Raw genomic sequence first — 19,403 nt, 5'->3', positions numbered from 1 at the left:
ATTAAGGATGAAAGAGACTTTTTAATTACTATGTTAGACATAACATTAACAAGGGAGGTATTTGTCCAATATTCGTGAGAAATTTTTAGACTAGAATAAAATTAAAATCTTAATCATCAAAAAGACAAAAAGAAGAAAATAAAATTAAAATCCAAAATATGGGGTAAAAGATCAAAAGCGCCAAACCTGGGAGGATCATCACAGGTTCACAGCGGAGTGATGATTTTGTTTTTTGTTTCAGAAAAAGAACGCCCAGATGCCTGCTGGCAAGGCAGCAAGTAATCAGCGCTCTAACGTGTTTACCATTCACTCTCAATGCCCGAAAGTCGTACAGGTTACAGCACAAAAGGTGTGAAGTTTATATTTTATTTTCAAACCAATCAGTGATACAAACATGGGATGGGAGATAATGATACACAATGTGAAGCTCATTGGGTCACAAGCATGGTCCTGCTGCTAAAGGTTCAGCAATGCAAAACACGGTGCTGAGGTATTGATTGTATATGGCCCACTCAAATACTCAATTATAGCCCTACTGCAGTACATGACAGTATAATACAAGAACCAACACGCCAAACCAGAAGACCACACTAGTCATGGGATACAAAAATCATTTTCAAATATAACAACAAAAAATGGGACATGACTGTTAGTTTGCTGAATTCACAGAGCACGCCCCCGTGCCCGGAATATTTTCAGCGGATTAGAGTATATAAGTGTACAACAGTGACAACGTAAAGATCATTTTGTCATCCCCTCCCCCTCTTAATGACGAATTGACAGTCTTAACCATGGATTTCAAACAGCAGTTGCTTACTAAATACTTGGGAGTGTCGTGTGAAACACCCTCCGAGCCAACAGTAAAAACAGGAATTAGGCTACGAGCTAGATGAAGCGTTCAGGGCCATCACCTTGCACTGTTCATTCATAGCCAACAGTTGGGCTTCTTTCTTGTCAAGAAGAGCACTCAACCTAACGTTCTCTTCCATCAGTTTCTGGACTTCAGCCTCCTTCCGCATCTTTTCACCCTCCAAGTGATTGGTCTTAGCAACTAGCCTGCTTCCACAAAAACCACATAGCCACGAGAGCATCTTTTAAAGAGGACGAGGATGGAGGTATTAAAATATTGCCACAGAGAAGGAAAGATGAAAATAAGTACAAGGTCCCTAGATGATTACAAGTGAGTGATCTTTTCAGTATACCCAGGGAAAAACACCTCTAATCCTAATCTCTCTCTCTCTCTCTCTCTCTCTGTAGCTACCATTTATCTCTAGATGAAGATTCAGTTCTACTAACAAAGTAACAATTACACCCCTTGTTTCAAAGGCCCCTAGATGATTTACAAGTGAATGATCTTTTCAGTATACCCAGGGTCAGAATGCCTCCAATCCAATGGGTCTCCTAGTCAGTTTTATTTTAGTTGCCAGGAATATCATACAATTTATTGTCATCACTCAAGCATAAAATTTATTTCCTGGTGGATGCAGAGGGTTACTCGTCAAAGGATGATTTGGATAAGCCGCATCACCTGCTCATGTGGAATGTGGTAGCACAGCAGTAGGATGAATGGTCTATTGTAGCTGGACAAATATGTTGAAGCTGGTGACACACATGAACAAGGAGGAAGAGGCTGCAGCAAGCCTCAGTTTATTTACAAAAATGGTGCATATGAAAAAAGAAGAAAACAAAGGTGATTACACATTGTTCGGATGGTGGCAAACATAGCAATGGCAGAGGCAATGGATGAGATGTAGCGGATGGGATGAAGATCAAGACTTCATTACTACACAAGGCACCAACCATGGTCCTAGATCCCATTCACATTAAAGAGATTATCCAAAGCGCTTAATTAGGAAATGCCAAATGGCTATCATGAGACTGCAGACCCCTGCATTAACAAGATGGGTTATGACACTGAGGCTTGCTGGTACTAGACAAAGGCTCAGTTTATTTAACTGCAGACCTCTTCTCGAATAGGTTTGTTGCATAAAAGTATCATGAATGCTAGATATTAAGTCCACACACTGGTACCATGTATTGTACCACTGGATTTTTTTTTCACTTTATTGTTCCAATAAGGGGTTTTTTTTTGTGGTTTTTTATGCTTTTGTGCCCCTCTCTTTTTTGGTTTAGTTTTCCAGCCAATATCCAAAAAAACTGCCAGCCTATTAAAATTACACTTGGCCAAGTTCAATACATCAATGGATACCAGACATAGAGTCATGCATCATAATAAGCACTGTGACATATAGAAGAGAAGTTAAATAAAAATATGAGAAGTATTCAATCAAAATTAGTGCTTATTCATAACAAAAAACAGAAAAAAAACACTTATTTGTCATCGCTAAAGCTCTGTAACTATCCAAGGTTGGTCATAAAGTGTGTAAATACCAGATGCAGAATAAATAAAGCCTAATTAATGAATGATATGAAGCAATCAATCACCCTCACTGGGAAAATCATATATAAGACTTAATATAAACAGGTAAATGGAGATGGACACACCTCTCAAAAAGCCTCTCAATTGTTTGGAATTGCTTCTCTGATGAAAGAAGTGTTTCCCTTACACTGATGAGACTACTGACATAAGATTTTAGTGATTCAAAGTCCTGTTTCACACGACAAAGTTCCTGCTCATTTTCTGCAGCTCGTTGCCTTTGTCTAGATGTTTCTTGCACCATATCTTCTACCTTCTGCCGCATCTCATTCAGAATACAGTTTGTTCCGAGTGCAAACCTTTCCATCTCTTCTACTTTTGCTGACATGCTTTCAATCTGAAGTGCCTTCTTTTTAATTTCTTCCTGACCTAAAGTCACCTTTTCTTTCTCAATAGCCATTTCAGTTTCTGCCATAATAACCCTTTTAACAAGAACTTCCATCACATCTGTTACCATTTGAACAGACTTAAGTATCTCACCAATATAAACCCCATCATGTTCATCAAATGATCCTTGCCTGCTACCAATTTTTATCCATGTTTCTTCATCTGGGCAGTCAAAAGAAGAAAGATCAACATCCTTGGACCAGTCAGCTAATGGTATCCCATTTTTGTCAACAAGCCCCACGCCTTCTTGATATCTAATACCACATGAAGTGTGGGCTAAATGTGGAACAGCCATAATTCTAGCCTTCGATTTCAAGTATGTAAGTAATGTGGCAGTAGTTTTTACTCTTCTCCAAAGAACTTCTAATTCTTTCTTTGCATCTTCTCCAGAGTCTTGGATAGAAGCCTTTATCTCCATAAATTTTGCTTGCAATGCATCCACCTGAGACTGGTGTTGCTCCATTTCCTGCTTCCACATAATGTTGGAATCACTTAGCTGAAATTTCAGGGTTGAAAAGTTCATATCTTCCTCCATCTCTGCTGACACGACCACCTTTTAATTCTCAGGAACTATATTAGAGATGCAAACCTGCAGCATAGGAACCAAAATGAAACCAGTAGTCAAGATACGTATAAAGAGATAATATGTACACAAAAGGAATTGAGAAGGCAATATTTTCCTTAAGGTAAAAATGGGTGATACCTTTGTGTAATATTCTAAATTAAACCTTGTTAAGAAGCATACAAGGTGTGGAAAGATCCCCTGAACCACTCTTGTGATTGAATAGTGCCTAGCAGGATGATTCAAGCTTGATAAAGGGCATACTACAATTGTTTGTGCAAATCAGAAAGAGGCTTAGAACTGCATCTATTTACAAATCACCAAAACAGCCTTACCTTGAAAATGAAAATGGTTCTGGCATTTTACTACTGAACAAACTAACCTTTTCAAGACAAACTATTGCAGCCAGATTTAGAATTAGGAATTAGGAATTTTACCCTGGCATATGGTCAAGCTCTTAATATTAGTGTTTTATATGGAAGAGGATTGAGAAGAACCAGTGTTATCAAAGTATCTACTACTCAACTAACTAGTCGGTTGAGAGCCATACTGGGTTTATCATTAACTAGTTGGTTAATAACCATAATGTGGTTGCATGGGATGACTATGCATCAACTATGTTCATTGTGTCAACTAATGAATAATTGCCGTAATCGACCTAGATAGCCACAAAATTATCCTAAATCTTTATTTGTCTAGGTTTATCTTAATTCTTTTTGGCAATAAAATGAAATTTATTAAAAGAAAAAATAAAATTACAAGGAAAGTGACCAGAAGTCACACCATAAGAAAAAGAAAAAACAGTCCAACTCCCAATCGCACCCTCCAACCAAAAACCAACCATACAAGAAGAAAAACACTAGAATGTAGAAACCAAACTCTTTGACCAGTGAAAAATAGCCAATAATCAACCAAACCCAAGCAGCCTAATTCCCATAAATATCTATCTCCCAACAACAAGCTCAAACAAAAACCAACTTAGGAAAAAACAAAGAAATCAAAACCCCAAAACAAATGTCAAATATCCAACAACCCGACAAGAAGAACAAGCTCTCTCTACTTCTTCTTCTTTAAGACTTTCCTTGATTCCATCACCTTCTTGTTTGGCCCTATCCCAAATAAACCCCCTTTTAATAAAGCAAAAACTTTTGCACCAAGACATTTTGATGCTTTATCTTTAAATATTGACCACAATATTGATATGGTTTTATTTTGTTTGTATTCATGCTGGCTGCTTTAAACATTTGTGATGTCATATGGTTGGATACCAATATATAAAATAGAACCAAGGCATCAAATATCAAATAAAATAGAAAATGGAGTTTTTATCTCCTTCCTATCAGTGGGGTGCTAAAAATGGAGTTGCCACAAACAAGTGTAGTACATCAAATAGTCAGGGATGCACTCTTCATTTGGAAAGAAAACTTTCAGTCTCTATCTCAGCATGTCCAGCATTCATTTTTATGTTTGTAAACAACCACTGTAAGCTCAATTCCTCCATACATTCTTTCATTGCATATGCTTAGTCTATGTTAACTTATATGAGATCATATCAATATCTTAAAGTGAGAAAACATCTTTTTTGTGGTTGACTAGTCACTGCATCACCTAGTTAGCTCAAAACAATAAGAGACCATTTGGAGGGCATCAGCTTTGATCAAGCAGCATCGACTGAGCCACTTTGAAGAAGTACTAAAACTAGCATCAGTGGAAAGTCGATTTCTTAGCTCAATGAAAGAATAAAATGCATAAGAATGTTCAAAAAAGTAAGCAAAAAAGAAAACTTATAAAAGGCTTGCACCTGGACCAAGGTGCAAGGTGCACCAGGTGTGCACCCTGGTGCACCTTTTGAAAGGGGCTATACCTGGGTTGATGCATGCCTTCTAATGCACTTTATCTATGTGCCTAAGATTGCATAGGGCACCTTTTCAAACACTGAACCATGAAAGACAACTCCTAACCTAAATAGGAAAACTACTGAGTGATAATCAGAAAATAGCAAGTAAAAAAATTAAGACGATAATCCTACTACCATAAATACATAAAAATAGGACATATATGGTAAAATAGTTCCTGCATTAGCTATTAGGTTCTCTAAATATATTAATACAAAGATGATTTACTGTTGTTCATTACAAAAACAAAAAAAAAGAAAAATCAAAACTGAAATGAGAAAGAGAAAGAGGATAAATATTGCACAATTTTGTTGGTAACCGTTAACTTATATTAAAACTAAATAAAAATGAGTTGCAAACAAGGCATGCCCAGCATCCCTCATTGTCACATCTTTAAAGATAGAAAATAAAGAGAACAAAGAAGGTCACACTATCGCCCACAGTCAACTTCAAACCAAACTTTTATTCCATTAAATCAACTCTTATAATTCAATCACATTGACTCTTTCTGTAGAGTTCCAAGTTAGACTCAAAAACTGACTAAAGATAACTTTTGATTGCTTCGAAGCTAAAACAGACTCATAGTTAACCCATATATAGACACTTAAATAAGAACATAGACATATATAACAACTCTAACTACACATTACTAATACCACTACAACTAAACAAAAACAATTGTAAGATAGACCCAAAGAAAAAGACTCAAATCCCATCACAGACTAACACCCTATCAATAAAATGGCCATGACTGTCCCAAAATATGCTGCATTTTCAGGACTTTGGTTATAGTTATCTCAATAACCTAAGGATGCTAAAACTATGCAAAACAGACAAGTGCTTTGGCAAAAGTGTGCAACCTTTGATATACATCCTGTTACTGATAAAACAAGAAGTCTTATTGTAGTAAAGAAGATTGTGTAAGGTCTACCACTTGTCCCTACCAATTTTTAATGAAAACTTTGCTACTCTATTAGTGTGGAGTGTCTCCATAAAACTAGAAATGCAACTCTTCTAGTTCCTTTTGTAGTGAAAGTGCAACTCCACTGAAGTCCCGATTCAAGAAGAAGTGCAATTCCAAGTCTTACTCAATAAAAGACTAATATTTCTCTTCTAATTGTCTTTTAAGTGATACAATATTTTTAATTTTAATTATCAACTCTACTTGATAAGAGCATCTTAGATCCTGAATGTTTCAAATGACGCTTCTGGATTTTGCATAATTGAATTGAACTATGTGAACACTCGAGAAACAGGTTAAAGGATTCAAGTAATTTGGAGACTCAGCATTAACTATAGCCTTTGTTTATAACAGATGTTCTAAGACAGATGATAGAGATGATCTCCTCTCCCCAACAAAAATCATGATACTGCCCAAATTGATGATTTCAGAAGTCAAAACACAAACCCGAATTTCTTAAACTCTAAAAGTTGTTCATTCGGTTAAATGAACTATAAACCCTAGATCATAAAGAACGACTAAAAGCAACGCTTGGTAAGCCAGATGAGAGAAATCCTTATTGTTCTTGTAAACCCTAAGCCTAACAGGAGCTCGATCAAAATAACCAGCCAATAACAACTAATGAGATAGAAGGATAAATTACCGATCGAAAAAAAAAAAAAAAAAAACTGAAAAGACGCAAAATTATTGCAGGATATAAGAATTTCATGAATGATCTCGAAAAGAATGTATATGATTTAGATTAAGAAATTACACCTTCGAATTTGAGAAACCAGAGTAATCTTCGAAGGGTTTTGACTCTAGAGGAGAAGTTCGTCCAACACGCTTTGCGATGGGTGGGTGAGAAAAATGGAGCGGGACATGGCAGGGCAGGTGGGTTCTATTTTCGCTCTTTTTTGGCGAGGTTGGGGAGTAGAGTGTGATTTGGGCACATCCCCAGAAAGTGTCAACTGTAAACCCACCAACTATACGGTTTTAAAGACAAAACAAATGCCCCCCACCCCACCCCACCCCACCCCATATAATGAAATTTTTGATTGGAGAAGGGTAGACATGGATGCATGGAGTGTGAGTATTTTACATTTTGGTTAGGCGGTACTTTTTCGATTTTTTTATCCTTTTACTACGCAATTTTTTTTAAGGGGAAAGGAAATGTTCTTTGTCTTTTCGTCGTGACATGTCGGAAGTACTCAATTCATTTTCTATGCTAATGGCAATTAAGGGGAAAGGAAATGTTCTTTGTCTTTTTCTCGATTTTACAGTCACACCCGCTATCACTTTTTATGAATTCTTTTATATTTGCTATAACTTTTCAAAACGTTTAATTATTAATTTATTATTTTACCCTTCATTATATTCAGTCCATTTTACAATATATCAAAATTACCCTTGTCATTCTTCAACCCAAAACCCTAACAGAGAGAAAGCATTGGCCGCTACTTTCTTCCTCCATCGGCCGCTGCTTCTCCCTTCGTCTGTGAACTTGAATAAGAACAAGATGCGTCTCCCCTCAATGACTAACGGACAGGATATTCTCTTATGAAGTTTTAGAGAATCCATTGGCTACTACTTCTTCCTCCATACGCATTCGATACTCATCAAGACTGTTCCCATCGTCTGAGAAGAATAACAGTCGGTGAAATCCCCATATTTAAATAATTATACCTTGTAATATCCCACAATGAGGATTGTCATCCCCGTTTTCACATCGTCATCTTGAGATATCCTCAATCCTTCTTTACTTCTTCTGTCGCTGAAATCTTTCTTTCCTATCTTCTCTAGAACAATATCCAAAGAAGAATCAAACACGACCAAAGCAACACCCCTCTCATCTAATCGATTGAGCAGCTCTGGCCTGAAATGTCTTCTAACCTGCAACTCATCAAAATAGGAAATTTGGTCACAATATGTCCCAACTCCCATCAAAAGTTCATGCATTACAATTTTGAATTTAATCCCCAAAACCACTCATCAACCACAAGAACTTGTTACATACCAGTAATGTAGCGACTAGAGAGCTGAGCAACAACCACAAGAGCCCTGTCTTGAATTCAAGCACCATGGTGACCTTCACACCTCTCTTTCAATCCTCGAATAATGCTGATTGTGTGTGCAACACTGGGCTCTGCAACATATTTCTTGTACTCTTCAAGGGTAGTTGCAACAATGCACCTCAGCTGGCCTCTGGTAAGAATTGGCTTGAACAAATTAGCTGCACCCATGGAACCCTCAGTTCGACCAGCTCCAAGAACCAGATGGATCTCATCAATGAGGAGAATTACTTCCCCTTCAGCCTCTTCCACCTCTTTCAATACAGCTTTCAACCTCTCCTCAAATTCTCCTCTGTATTTGGCTCCAGCCACAAGGGCACCCATATCCAAAGCGATTAGTCTCACATTTAAAAGATAGCTTGGGACATCTCCTTTGACGATTCTTTGAGCCAGCCCTTCCACCAAAACGTCTTACCCACACCAGTTTCTCCAATTAAAGCTGGATTGTTCTTTGTTCTTCTAGAGAGAATCCTTACCACTCTTCGAATCTCTTTGTCTCTACCAATGACTGGGTCTAGCTTCCCAGCCTGCCCAACAAGGTCACGACCATAAGTCTTCAATGCCTGAAAATTGGTGTCGCTGAAAGCACTTTCAACCTTCCTTCCTTCCCTCGAAGCTTCTCAACCTCTGATTTCACTCTTGCCGCACTAACCCCAGCCTCCTTGAGGAGATCTCTGATTTGGGAATCCTCAAGAAGACCAACAATCAACTGATCAACGACAAGATGAGTATCACCGCGAGATTTCTACGACGATTGGGCTCGCCTGATTAACTTAATCAAACAAGTGCTTGTAGGGATTTCATCCGGGGCAGGATGCTGAGACGGAATTTTCTTCATGGCTTGATTGAGGACTCGTTAGGAGTTTGCGGCCTCTTGTCCACCACCAGCATCGGCGACTGCTTGCCGGAGGATGCCATTTGGGTCAGTTATCAATGCGATGGCCATGTGAATTGGAGTAAATTGTGCATGGCCAAAGTTCATTGCCAGTTCATGAGCCCCAACAATGGCCTCGTTTGTTTTGTGAGTGAACTTGTTTAACAGGCCCGTGTTGAAAAGATGAAGTAACAAGAAAGTCATACCCTCAATCATAAAGTGAGTTTTGGACGTTTTGAAAAGTTGTGATGAGTTTAAAGAATTCATAAAAAGTGATGATGGGTTTTGGACTATTTCCCTTAAAAAAATTTCAGTTTCTCTAACTATTGATCTTTTAGTTAAATTACAAATATCCCTTTGTATTATAGGGTCATTGGCAATACCCTTTACACTTTTTTTGTGACAAAGACCCCCCTAACCTTTAAGTTGTGATAAATACCCTCTTAGCCATTAATGCAGACAACATAAGGCATTAAATTATCAAAATATCCCACTAAATTTTTTTTAATTTTTTCTTGTCATTCTCTCTTAAAATTACCTTTAATTATTGCTAGAAAAAAAAAATCTGCCTTTCTCACCAGTGATCATCGTTAAAAAAGGAAAAATTCTCCGACAAATTCATTGGTGACGTTCTCTCTCGGCCAGGAAAAAGAAGGACAGAGGGGAGTAATTAAAATCCAGCTTTACAATTTACAAGCTTCTTTAATGGTTGCATACACGCATCACACAGAATGCAGCGAGTGTAGTGCGTAACGTCTCACGACTCATGCGATAAATGTTGAAGCCTGCGAGTTGTCTTATTTTTGGAGGAGTTCATATTTCCTGCACTTGGTTACATGTGTGCTGAGGTGCAATCCCAATCAAATTGGGACACGTCGGAATTCGCATGGCATCTCAGGTCACATGTGTAAGTCATTTGAACGGACCGTTTGCAAAGAAAGAGTAAAATAGAATAATAGATACTTTGACCTCCGCTAAGTTCGAGAAACGGTAAAGACTAAAGAGGAAAAATACAGAAGACTGTTACAGACCAAACCCTTCTGTAGGGTGGATGCCATTAACAATGATTGCTGGGGAAAAAATTCTGATGTTGAAATGTTTATACTACCATATTAAACTCGAGTCAAGGTTCAGTGTCTTTTATTCCGCAAATTAGAACATAAGCTTGCTGTTTTGATGACTTTAGTGTATGCTATATTCAATTGATTGAGGTAAAAATTCAGAAGTCTTGAAGTAGAGATAAGTTCAAGAGCAGAATTAATAAACGTTAATTACTCTATAAAAAGGAAGCCATTACCGAATCAAATTCAAAATGAGCTGCAGGTGTTTTGAAGAAAGCAGAGTATTCAAGTGAAGAAGAAACGATGGGCACTTGAAACAATTACTTGCAAATGGCTTCCATCCTTATTTGGTCTGCAATCGTTTGTTAATGCACCAGGTTAGAAGCGGCTTGGTTTGCAACAGTTTTCTTTATACTCTTCAGTCAAGATTCCTTATGCTTCACAAATTTCTTGAGAGTTTTTTATAGCAATGTCTTCACCCATGGAAGTTGGCATTTATGGAGTTATAGATTTGTGCCCATTGACAATAAACTTTTCTAATTTCTTCATCTTTCAAGGGATATGTGAAATAGAGCGTATAGCCCTTTCTATTTGGAGTTCCCATTTCTTCTATTTTAATTCTATGTTAAACAAAGAAAAGGGGATTAGGGTTTTACAGAGGACATTAAAATTTGAGATGGAATATAGTCTTGTGGTTAAAGTTTTCACTTTTCCTTTTTTTTTCTTAAGTATTAAAAAGCAAAACTAACATATTTAAAGTAAATGACTCGCATATCTGAGTTAGAGTTCTATACAAATTCATTTCGATTTCCGTACTCAGATTATTTCGATTTTGTGATTATATAATAATGATATAACAAATGGAAAAAAATTAAAAAAGCCAAAGTCATGAGATTCACATCCTTGGTCTTTCCAATTCAAGGAAATGTTTAATATAGCTCTGGTACATAAGACTTCCGATCAAGATGCCTGTCAACTGGAGCATGTTAACAATCAAGAGCTGGCATGTGATTCAGTGACTCGGTTTCAAACAAATTATATAACCATAATTGAGGGGTATTTTTGAAACAAAAATCATTGGAGTATTGCCCTTATATATATTTTGATATGTCACGTTACCGTTTCAGACAGGAATGCAAATGCTTGTAACAGTTTTCAAAATAAGTGGATGAAAATTATGGGGTGTCTTAGTAATAGGCAAACCATAGGGGGTGTTTTAGTAATTGTGTGAAATTATAGGGGTGCCTAAGTAAATTACCCAAAAAACATTTTGCCTAAAAACTCATTTGACAGCATGTAGGATGTTTGGTTCGGTTGGCATTTATTCAAAAAAATGCTACCACATTGCTATATGGCCATTTGTATTTATTGTATATGAAACCAAACATCATTTATCAAATAAACACTAAGAAACTGAAATACTTGGTTTTTTGTGCATAGGGCATTTGGAAAAATGTCAAATTTTTGTTTCTCCTAACCATCCAACATTTTTTAAAATAAAATATTGATGTAGCATACTTTTATGGGTGTAATGCTGATGTAGCATACTTTTATGGGTGTTAATTTGATGTAAAAAGCAATAAACATTTAAAGTAATGCCCAATCAAACAAAAAAAAGCAATAAGTGTAGATAGTACAGATAGACATTTAAAATAATAAATGGCCTCTCTATGAACTCCAATGGAACCAAACATATACATGGTTTTTCTCTTTATCGTTTTTCTTTTTTTCTTGACATTTTTCGTAACATATGTGCATATGATGCACAACATTATTCTAATCCAACATCTTGAGATTTAGGACATTCAAAAATATATATATTCAACAAAATACAATATTACAAATATTACTAAAATGCAATTATACATTGAAACAATGATTAAAAAAAAATCTAGATTTAAATATGATTTAAAGCATATAAAATTTAAGAAAAATCTAGATCTAAATATATATATATATATATATATATATAATTTTTCTAAAAGTAAAATACAATAAAATATTGTCAAAAAGGATTAAAAAATAACAAGCATTAGAATTTATCTTAATAATTTAAATTAATATGTACAAAATTTCAAATAAAAAACTAGGTGACGGCATTTACCTTGCTTGGCAAGACTTTTGGCTAGTGAAAGCAGCGGCAAGAAGAAAACCCAATAGCGATGTTTGGCTGCAATGGGGAGCTTGAATATTAGTTTAAGGGGGCATTCTTTTTCTGGATTTTGAGAGGGGGGAAAGTTGGTCAATGGGATATTCCCATTGACCAAGAATCCCATGTTCTTTTTTTTTTTTCAGATTTATGTGGGGACCAAAGAAAGTTTATTTTTTTGGGTATCACTTACCTTCCCACTTGGGGGAAAATTGTCAACACTTAAATGGGACAAAAATGCCCCTTTGAATAATGGATTTTTATAGTTAAAATGGGCATTGCCTTATTTACATGGGAAATAAAAGAACATGGGTAAATGCACTTACTCGAGTAAATCTTTCCTGGGAAACACTTACCCAGGTAATTACATTTACCTAGATAAATAACTTATCAAAAAGCAAATGGGGCCTAAGGAAAAAATGGTGATATTGCATTACAACTACAAGAGCTTGAAAGTGGTAGGATTACCTTGCTTGTTCCCTTGAATTTGGATATCCCAAAAGTAAGATACACATAAGTTTGACTGTGTTCATTTATTAAATTGAGATCAAAATTAAAAGTTTTAGCAAAGATATATAATTTGATGTTATTTTCCATTAAATGTTCACACTTGCCCAGTTGCCCTACCTTTTTTTTTATTTTTTATTGTTGATTTATCATTCTTATTATATATTAGGGTAAATTGCTGAAACCTCTCCTAAAGTTTTGGAGCGTTGCTAAAACCTCTCATAAAGTCCCGTAATTGCAATTACCTCCATGAATTTTATGGCACAGCTGCAAGTAGATCCCCTCTATTAGAATCCTCTAGAAAGAGTCATAAAAATGTCCAAAATACCCATGCAGTTATTATTGAGGCTGGTTTCTATAGAAAAATAATACGAATTTTATAAAAACAAAAAAAAAATAGAGAATTTATAGTTGTAGTTTTTCCTTTGAGCAATTGATATGAAGGGAAAATTTGGAAAATAAATAAATTTCAAAAAAGAGATTGTAAGGGTTTAGGGTAATGATTCATATGTAGAGAAAAATTGGAAAATAAACATTTTGGTCAAAGTAACTGCATGGGTATTTTGGACATGTTCATACCTCTTTAGAGGATTTTAACAGAGGGGAGTCTAATTGGAATTATGTCTGAAAGTTCAGGGGAAGTGATTACAATTACCAAACTTCATGGGAGGTTTTAGTAATTTTCCCTATATATTATTATATTATTGTTTTCTTATAATATATGTGGATAAAAAATCAAGATTAAGTTGACTCAAATAAATCAACCATTAGTTAGGTAATGCTAACTATAAAAGATTTAGGGGACGTTTGGCAAGTCTTTTTGGGAAGATCTTCTTATAGCTCTAACAGTCAAAAGACGTATTGAGCTTTTACAATAAGATTTGAGCAGCTTGAAGTACGCTTGGTTAAGGTGTGTTTTTCCATACAAAGACGAATAAAAAACAAAAGAAAAATGTAAAAGCTCCAAACTCTCAAAAATCGCTCATTTTAAACTTACCGCATCTTTTTGGCACATCGGATTTTGACAACTAGATCTACTATGAACTAAATGAGAATAGACCAAATCGTGTTTTGCCGGGCTTGTAAATAACCGACAGACCGCATAGAAAGATGCATCAAACATGGCCTTAATTATTGCTAAACAAGAATAAATTAGCAAAAGCTTAGATACCACACATCCATTGCCAATGTGATGACATATAAGATCTAATTTGAGGTGAAACTCATCAAAACAGAAGTAAATTTTACATATTTGTCTAATATACAGGATCATAGGATCATATATGTCATCACATTGGCATCCATTTACATCCATTGCCAATGTAAATGCATGGGAATGCGAATAAGTTTAGTGTAAGTTCTGGTATACTTGTGCATAAAATAGGATCATAGGAAGCAAAATGGTCTGGTCTACCTTATACGCAAAGTCAAGCTGACTCAATTCAAAAACTCGCAACTTGAAATTTGAGGCAAACTCAATTGAGTTTTGTTTTTCCGACCTGAACTTGTCTCGATGAGGTAAAAAGGCAACTCTAGGTAAAAAGAATAAAAAATGTTAAATAGCATAATATATTGAGAGTATTACAAGTAAAAATATATAAAAAAATTAATATTTTATTAACTACTCAATTAGGCTCGCCAACCGCTTGAACTGAGTATTATGAAACTAAAATCTTGACTAGGTTAACTATTCAAGTTACTCAAGCTCATCTCGAACTTAATTATCTACGAATTGAGCTTGAATAGTTCATGAGTAGTTTGACTCACTTATACCCCTACGAGGTATGAAGAGAGCTGTTTGTTTGGGAATAAAGTGGGAAGCAAAATGATGTAACCCCTAATATATAAGAAAGAATTGAGATAGGAGGAAGGTGATGCAAGTTTTACATCTGTTATTGAGATATAAAAATTTCATATTAGTGAATGAAACACTTCCCATCCAATGTGTTTGGACTCAAAAGAGATAACAGTATTGAAGCTTTATGGCTGATAACAATATTTTTAAATAAAAATTTGATAAATTATAAAATTTTTGTAAGCAAAAACTAATACCAACAGAAAATTTTAAAACTCTCATGTTCTATATTCTCGGACTCAAACCTTGCTCCCCCCACCTAACCATTAACCTTCATCAATGGTCTTCAAACCGCAACAGAACAGCAACTGGGGATTTTAACGACAAAGGGCGGCAATTAACAATGTGAACACAAAGTCTCAAACATCAAGAATGTTGAAAGGAAAGCTGCTAACTTGCTATCTGTGTCTAGGGTTTTTCATCTTTTCTTCTCAATGAATCAAACTCTAATGATGGAATCTTTGTTCATTGTTTTTTTTTTTCTTGTGTGTGTGTGTGGTGGTTTTCATCTCCCGAATAGACGAGGGTCTGTTTGATAACTAGATTTGACCTGCCCACCCTCCTTTGTAATAGGAAGAAATACAGAAAAAATTCTTCATCTCTCTCTTTTGGCAAGGGCCAAGTGGGTCCATCGGAAGATGAGATGGATCAAAGAAAAGAAAATCATAGAACACGACATAGGCGTGATATTATTTGGGAAAAAAGAACAATGTCTTGGAAGTGCAAAATCCATAATATGATAGAGAACTGCTTCACACTCTTGTTTAATCCTGGAAAAGGAAATAAAAGGATGATGAACAGATAGAGCCTTTGTCACCAGATGATGGAAGAAATAGATTGTTTGACTCTCTCTCTCTTTCAACACTGTTGCCGTTAAAATCACAGTTGTCGAAGATTAATGGCTACGTTGGGGGAGTAAGGTCTGAGTCTGAGAACAGAGAACGTGAGGGCTTTAGAATTTTCTGTTGGTATTAACTTTTGTTTAGAAAAATTTTATAATTTATCAAATTTTATTTAAAAATATTGTTATTAGGCATAAAGCTTCAACCGGTTGTAGGCGATGGCCAGTTGAGCATCGAATGACATGTCATAAGTTTAGTGGACGCACTGAATCCGGAGTGTGAATGAAAATGAACTAATAAGTAATAAAACTTGTATCAAGCACAAATGCAAATCATCATCGTTACAAACAAACAAATACAAAACTAAATCATATGCAAATTTTGTATCTAATTCAAAATTGCACTGCAACCAAAACGCAGCCTAACAGTTTAACACATCTCTACATAGAGCTATCGTATCATATGATATGAAAGAAGCACTATGCCGCCATCGTACTCTTTTGAGGCTTGGCAAAATTTTGACATTTTTTTTTCATTTCTCAGTATATTACTTTATTAAAAAAATAAATTTGTAATGGAATCCAGTAGAATCGGCCAGGTACATCTCAACCAACAAAATTGAGAAGAGAAAAAAAATCGAGGTAATACGCAATATTTCTAGCTGGCTATAACAGAGAATAAAACATGGTCTGATGACCTCGCGGTTGAAGTCCCTTCGTCCTTTACCCAGAAAATCACAATATTTTCATTCCTCACCTATTACATTTACCAAGACTGTGAAGATAAGGTAGGGAAAGGGAGGGAGTACGTTATTACAAGAGAAAACTTGTACACCTCTCCCTCCTTTCTTTCCCTATCTTTTCTTTCAAACCAAACACCACCTAAAGGAAAAACTAAAACCATAGCTACGAGTATTACATTTTTTAATGTGCAATTTGGTATTCCCTTCCAAGCATTTTCTTAGTCTTAACGCTTAACTCCTGGGAACCATGAGAGGAACTCAACATTGGTGCTTGCTTTCAGACTATCCATGCACTGCTTTTGATGGGCAAGCAGGTCAGTAGAAGGGACATAAAACATAGATGTAACGACACATGAACCTAAAATCTGGCCTCTCTTTGGTACTTCAGATACCTTTTCAAACAATGGCAATATCTTGGATTCTTGCATTGTTCCTATACGTTCGGTTTAAACCCTTCTAAAGAGTCCTATGTATTAAAAACCAATCCCATGTTTCAGGTATAGATCATAGAAAGAAGTATTTGGGAGAAGGAAATGGAGCGAAAGCTGTTACAAAAAAGGCCCACTGAAACTACAATAGAGTGAGAGCTGTTAGAAGGAAAGGGCTACCTAAAGAACTAAATGATACACGGTATTAAAAGATCAAATGGCTTAGCTTGATGCATTTTTATTTACATAACATGTCTATGGAGGATGTGGAGAGAGAGAGAGAGAGGTGGATCTTAGGGATGGATGGAATAGCACCAAACCAAACAATGTGTTATGGAAATTTGGCGTAGTACATTTACAAAACAAAGTGGGAAATGAAATAATTGTTGTAAAACGTGTTGTTCCTGGTTACATCCGCTCATATGTAATGTATTCATTGGCCAATGATTCCAATCCCGCAATTACAGAGATAGTCCTTGGTGCTCCTCCTCAGCCTAGTCATCATCCTTGAATTCCCTATTCAACAAAACCCCATAGTCGTATATTAAAGAAAAATGCTTGCACAGGGATGAATTGACAGGAAGACGCATGAAAAGTGAGCCCGAGACCATCAATTGGTGGTGGTCTCCTGCCTGCCAGCTGCCTGCATTTTGATAACTGTGCATGTCGAAAGATGAACAGTTATAATTTAGAAAGATAAATTCGTGGCATACCTGCGATCGAGATAGCGAGGTTGGATACCAGAACCTTGGCATGTTGTACATGTCAAGGAGCCAACACCTTCACAGTTGATGCACCGCGAAACTTCTTTCTCGTCTCCTCCAAGCTCCATTGTCACCGTGCCTGTTCCCATGCAAAATCTGCATCTCTCTGAAATTTAAGCCATACAATTAGGAACTATGATCAACAATTTTGGTTATTCGATGAATTCGGTAACGCAATAGTTTTGTCCTGCGGCTGCTCATGTAGCAGCAGAATTCGGTCATTAATTCACCGCGTCTAGCAATAGGACTGTCACACGGACAGTATCCACTGGTTTTCTGATTTCTGTTCTTCTCAAATTGGCTGCCCCTAAAGATTTTCAATTGCGCATTCTATTGAAATTGGTTGAATTCGTCCATTTAAATCCTGCCAAGCTTTCTGTGGAAAAGCAAAGCCCATCTTTGCAGACTTGGCTCATCAACTAACAAAACAAACAGAACAAGCGAGAATTCCCATTCCCACAAAATATTCCAATTGCTCCTGCCCAATTTTATTGGTTGCCACTTGCCGGAGGGCAAATGTAACAAAAATGGCGAGATGCAATTGCGTCAAGGAATGACATTATAACCCAACTAACTGGGGCTGCATTTCTTATCCAAATATTTTTGCCTTTTCTGGGCAGGAAAGGCAAAGACCCGACTCAAGACTTCCGTCAGTCGGGTATTTGACTCTAAAAATAAACACATAAGATCACATTAATGGACTGATCTTGGCATGTAATCTAAACGAACTGACCGAGTAATTGAGCTGCTGAAACTATGGTCTTAGGTCTACCGTTTGGTTCGTTTCCGTTTCTTAAAACTTAGACAAAAGAGAAAAGACAGAAATAGCAGAGATGATGAGCTTACGAGCGCCTGATCCATTACAAGGGAAGCATGGTTGCGTGTTCTCTCGCTTTGCCTGTTGCAGTTATGCAATAGAATTGCAAACAAGTGAAAAAGAGCATTCAATTGGTTATTTCTTTTTCATTAAAATTATAATCACACCAGATAATTGGGAGAAACACTTACGGCATTATCGATTTGAGTTTCATAAAAGACTGGTATTCCAATACCAACCGCAACGCTAACTACCCCCACCGTTATAGCTACAACCTACAATCATTTTGCACATTATTACACAAATTTATTTAAAATTCTAAAAAAAAAGAAGGAAAAAGAAACAGAAACAGAGAAACGAGATGTGGAGAATACCGTGTTTTGATCAAGATCCAAGGCCCGTATGGATGGATAGGAAGCGGGCGTCGGTCGATTCCTGCTGATAGTCCTTTGAGAGAAAGAAGATGAGAGCTTGAGAGTGAGAGGTGAAGAGAGGAATGGAGACTGCAGACGAGCAATCGGTGGTGCTGGTGCAAATGACATTTTGCTGTTCCCCTCTTTTCGGTTGGTGGCTTTACTGAATCATCAGAGTGAGTGGGTAAAAGGGTAGAGAGTGTCTGGACTCTGGACTCTGGAGAGCGAGAGAACGGAAAAGGGCAGTCGGGCAGAGAAAGGAAATCTTCAGAGTTCAGAGTTCAGACCAAATGTGATCGCTCGCTTCACTGGATGGGGACGGACCACCAATTTTTGAGGGATGCTAAGCCTAAGCCCACCACATCTTTCATGTTTGTATAGATATGCGGGGCCCTGGGTCCATGGTCACCAATCCAAACAAATCCGATTATCCTATCCATGGGCGAGTCTTCTGCAATTAACCGGTTTGAATTTGAACCGGACATACTGCAACAATTATGATACGCCACGTAATCTTGCTTGACATTGGGAGAGGAGGATACGAACTTCTAGCCACAAACAAGCAAAAGCAATTCAAGTACATGATATTCTAAATATGTGGCGTAACATTGTATTCTATGGAGGAAAAGGTTTGGACTTTGGACCACCAAGCACCAAC

At 36.6% G+C, this 19,403-nt stretch overlaps 2 protein-coding genes and 1 pseudogene across 4 annotated transcripts; all 3 read right to left on the bottom strand.

Annotated features, from left to right (window-relative positions):
* Positions 1–493: 493 nt before the first annotated feature.
* Positions 494–8,376, bottom strand: LOC148851123 (uncharacterized). 3 transcript variants are annotated; one of them, XM_088945184.1, is made up of 4 exons: positions 8,239–8,376; positions 7,908–8,114; positions 2,506–3,413; positions 494–1,056 (listed from the first exon to the last, which is right to left on the bottom strand). In XM_088945184.1, exons 3-4 carry the CDS (start codon positions 3,357–3,359, stop codon positions 879–881), a joined length of 1,032 nt encoding a protein of 343 aa, XP_088801310.1. In that variant the 5' UTR covers positions 3,360–3,413; positions 7,908–8,114; positions 8,239–8,376; the 3' UTR covers positions 494–878. The 3 variants fall into 3 exon arrangements, with proteins under 3 accessions (XP_088801310.1, XP_088801311.1, XP_088801309.1); XM_088945185.1 differs by lacking the exons at positions 7,908–8,114; positions 8,239–8,376 and adding exons at positions 3,528–3,615; positions 6,999–7,190; XM_088945183.1 differs by lacking the exons at positions 7,908–8,114; positions 8,239–8,376 and adding an exon at positions 6,999–7,242.
* LOC148851122 (chaperone protein ClpB1 pseudogene) lies at positions 8,231–9,501 on the bottom strand (annotated as a pseudogene).
* A 7,455-nt stretch (positions 9,502–16,956) lies between these two features.
* LQY1 (DnaJ/Hsp40 cysteine-rich domain superfamily protein) lies at positions 16,957–19,189 on the bottom strand. Its single transcript, XM_088945465.1, has 5 exons — positions 18,707–19,189; positions 18,524–18,607; positions 18,362–18,413; positions 17,465–17,621; positions 16,957–17,267 (listed from the first exon to the last, which is right to left on the bottom strand). Exons 1-5 carry the CDS (start codon positions 18,872–18,874, stop codon positions 17,246–17,248), a joined length of 483 nt encoding a protein of 160 aa, XP_088801591.1. The 5' UTR covers positions 18,875–19,189; the 3' UTR covers positions 16,957–17,245.
* Between the last annotated feature and the right edge of the window lie 214 nt (positions 19,190–19,403).

Source organism: Nelumbo lutea, chromosome 5 (genome assembly GCF_056320005.1).
Source record: "Nelumbo lutea isolate HS-2025 chromosome 5, American lotus-T2T, whole genome shotgun sequence".
Lineage (NCBI taxonomy): Eukaryota > Viridiplantae > Streptophyta > Magnoliopsida > Proteales > Nelumbonaceae > Nelumbo > Nelumbo lutea.
Note: the sequence above shows the minus strand (reverse complement) of the source record. Positions and strands in the feature narration are given on the sequence as shown.

Excerpts from the sequence above, each read along its gene's own strand:
- LOC148851123 (XM_088945184.1), bottom strand. The coding sequence starts at position 3,359 with ATGGAGGAAGATATGAACTTTTCAACCCTGAAATTTCAGCTAAGTGAT. Across the intron at positions 1,057-2,505 it reads ATTGAGAGGCTTTTTGAGAG|GCTAGTTGCTAAGACCAATC; the intron begins GTGTGTCCATCT and ends TTGTGGAAGCAG.
- LQY1 (XM_088945465.1), bottom strand. The coding sequence starts at position 18,874 with ATGTCATTTGCACCAGCACCACCGATTGCTCGTCTGCAGTCTCCATTC. Across the intron at positions 17,622-18,361 it reads TTGTAATGGATCAGGCGCTC|AGAGATGCAGATTTTGCATG; the intron begins GTAAGCTCATCA and ends CTTAAATTTCAG. Across the intron at positions 17,268-17,464 it reads CCTCGCTATCTCGATCGCAG|GGAATTCAAGGATGATGACT; the intron begins GTATGCCACGAA and ends TTTGTTGAATAG.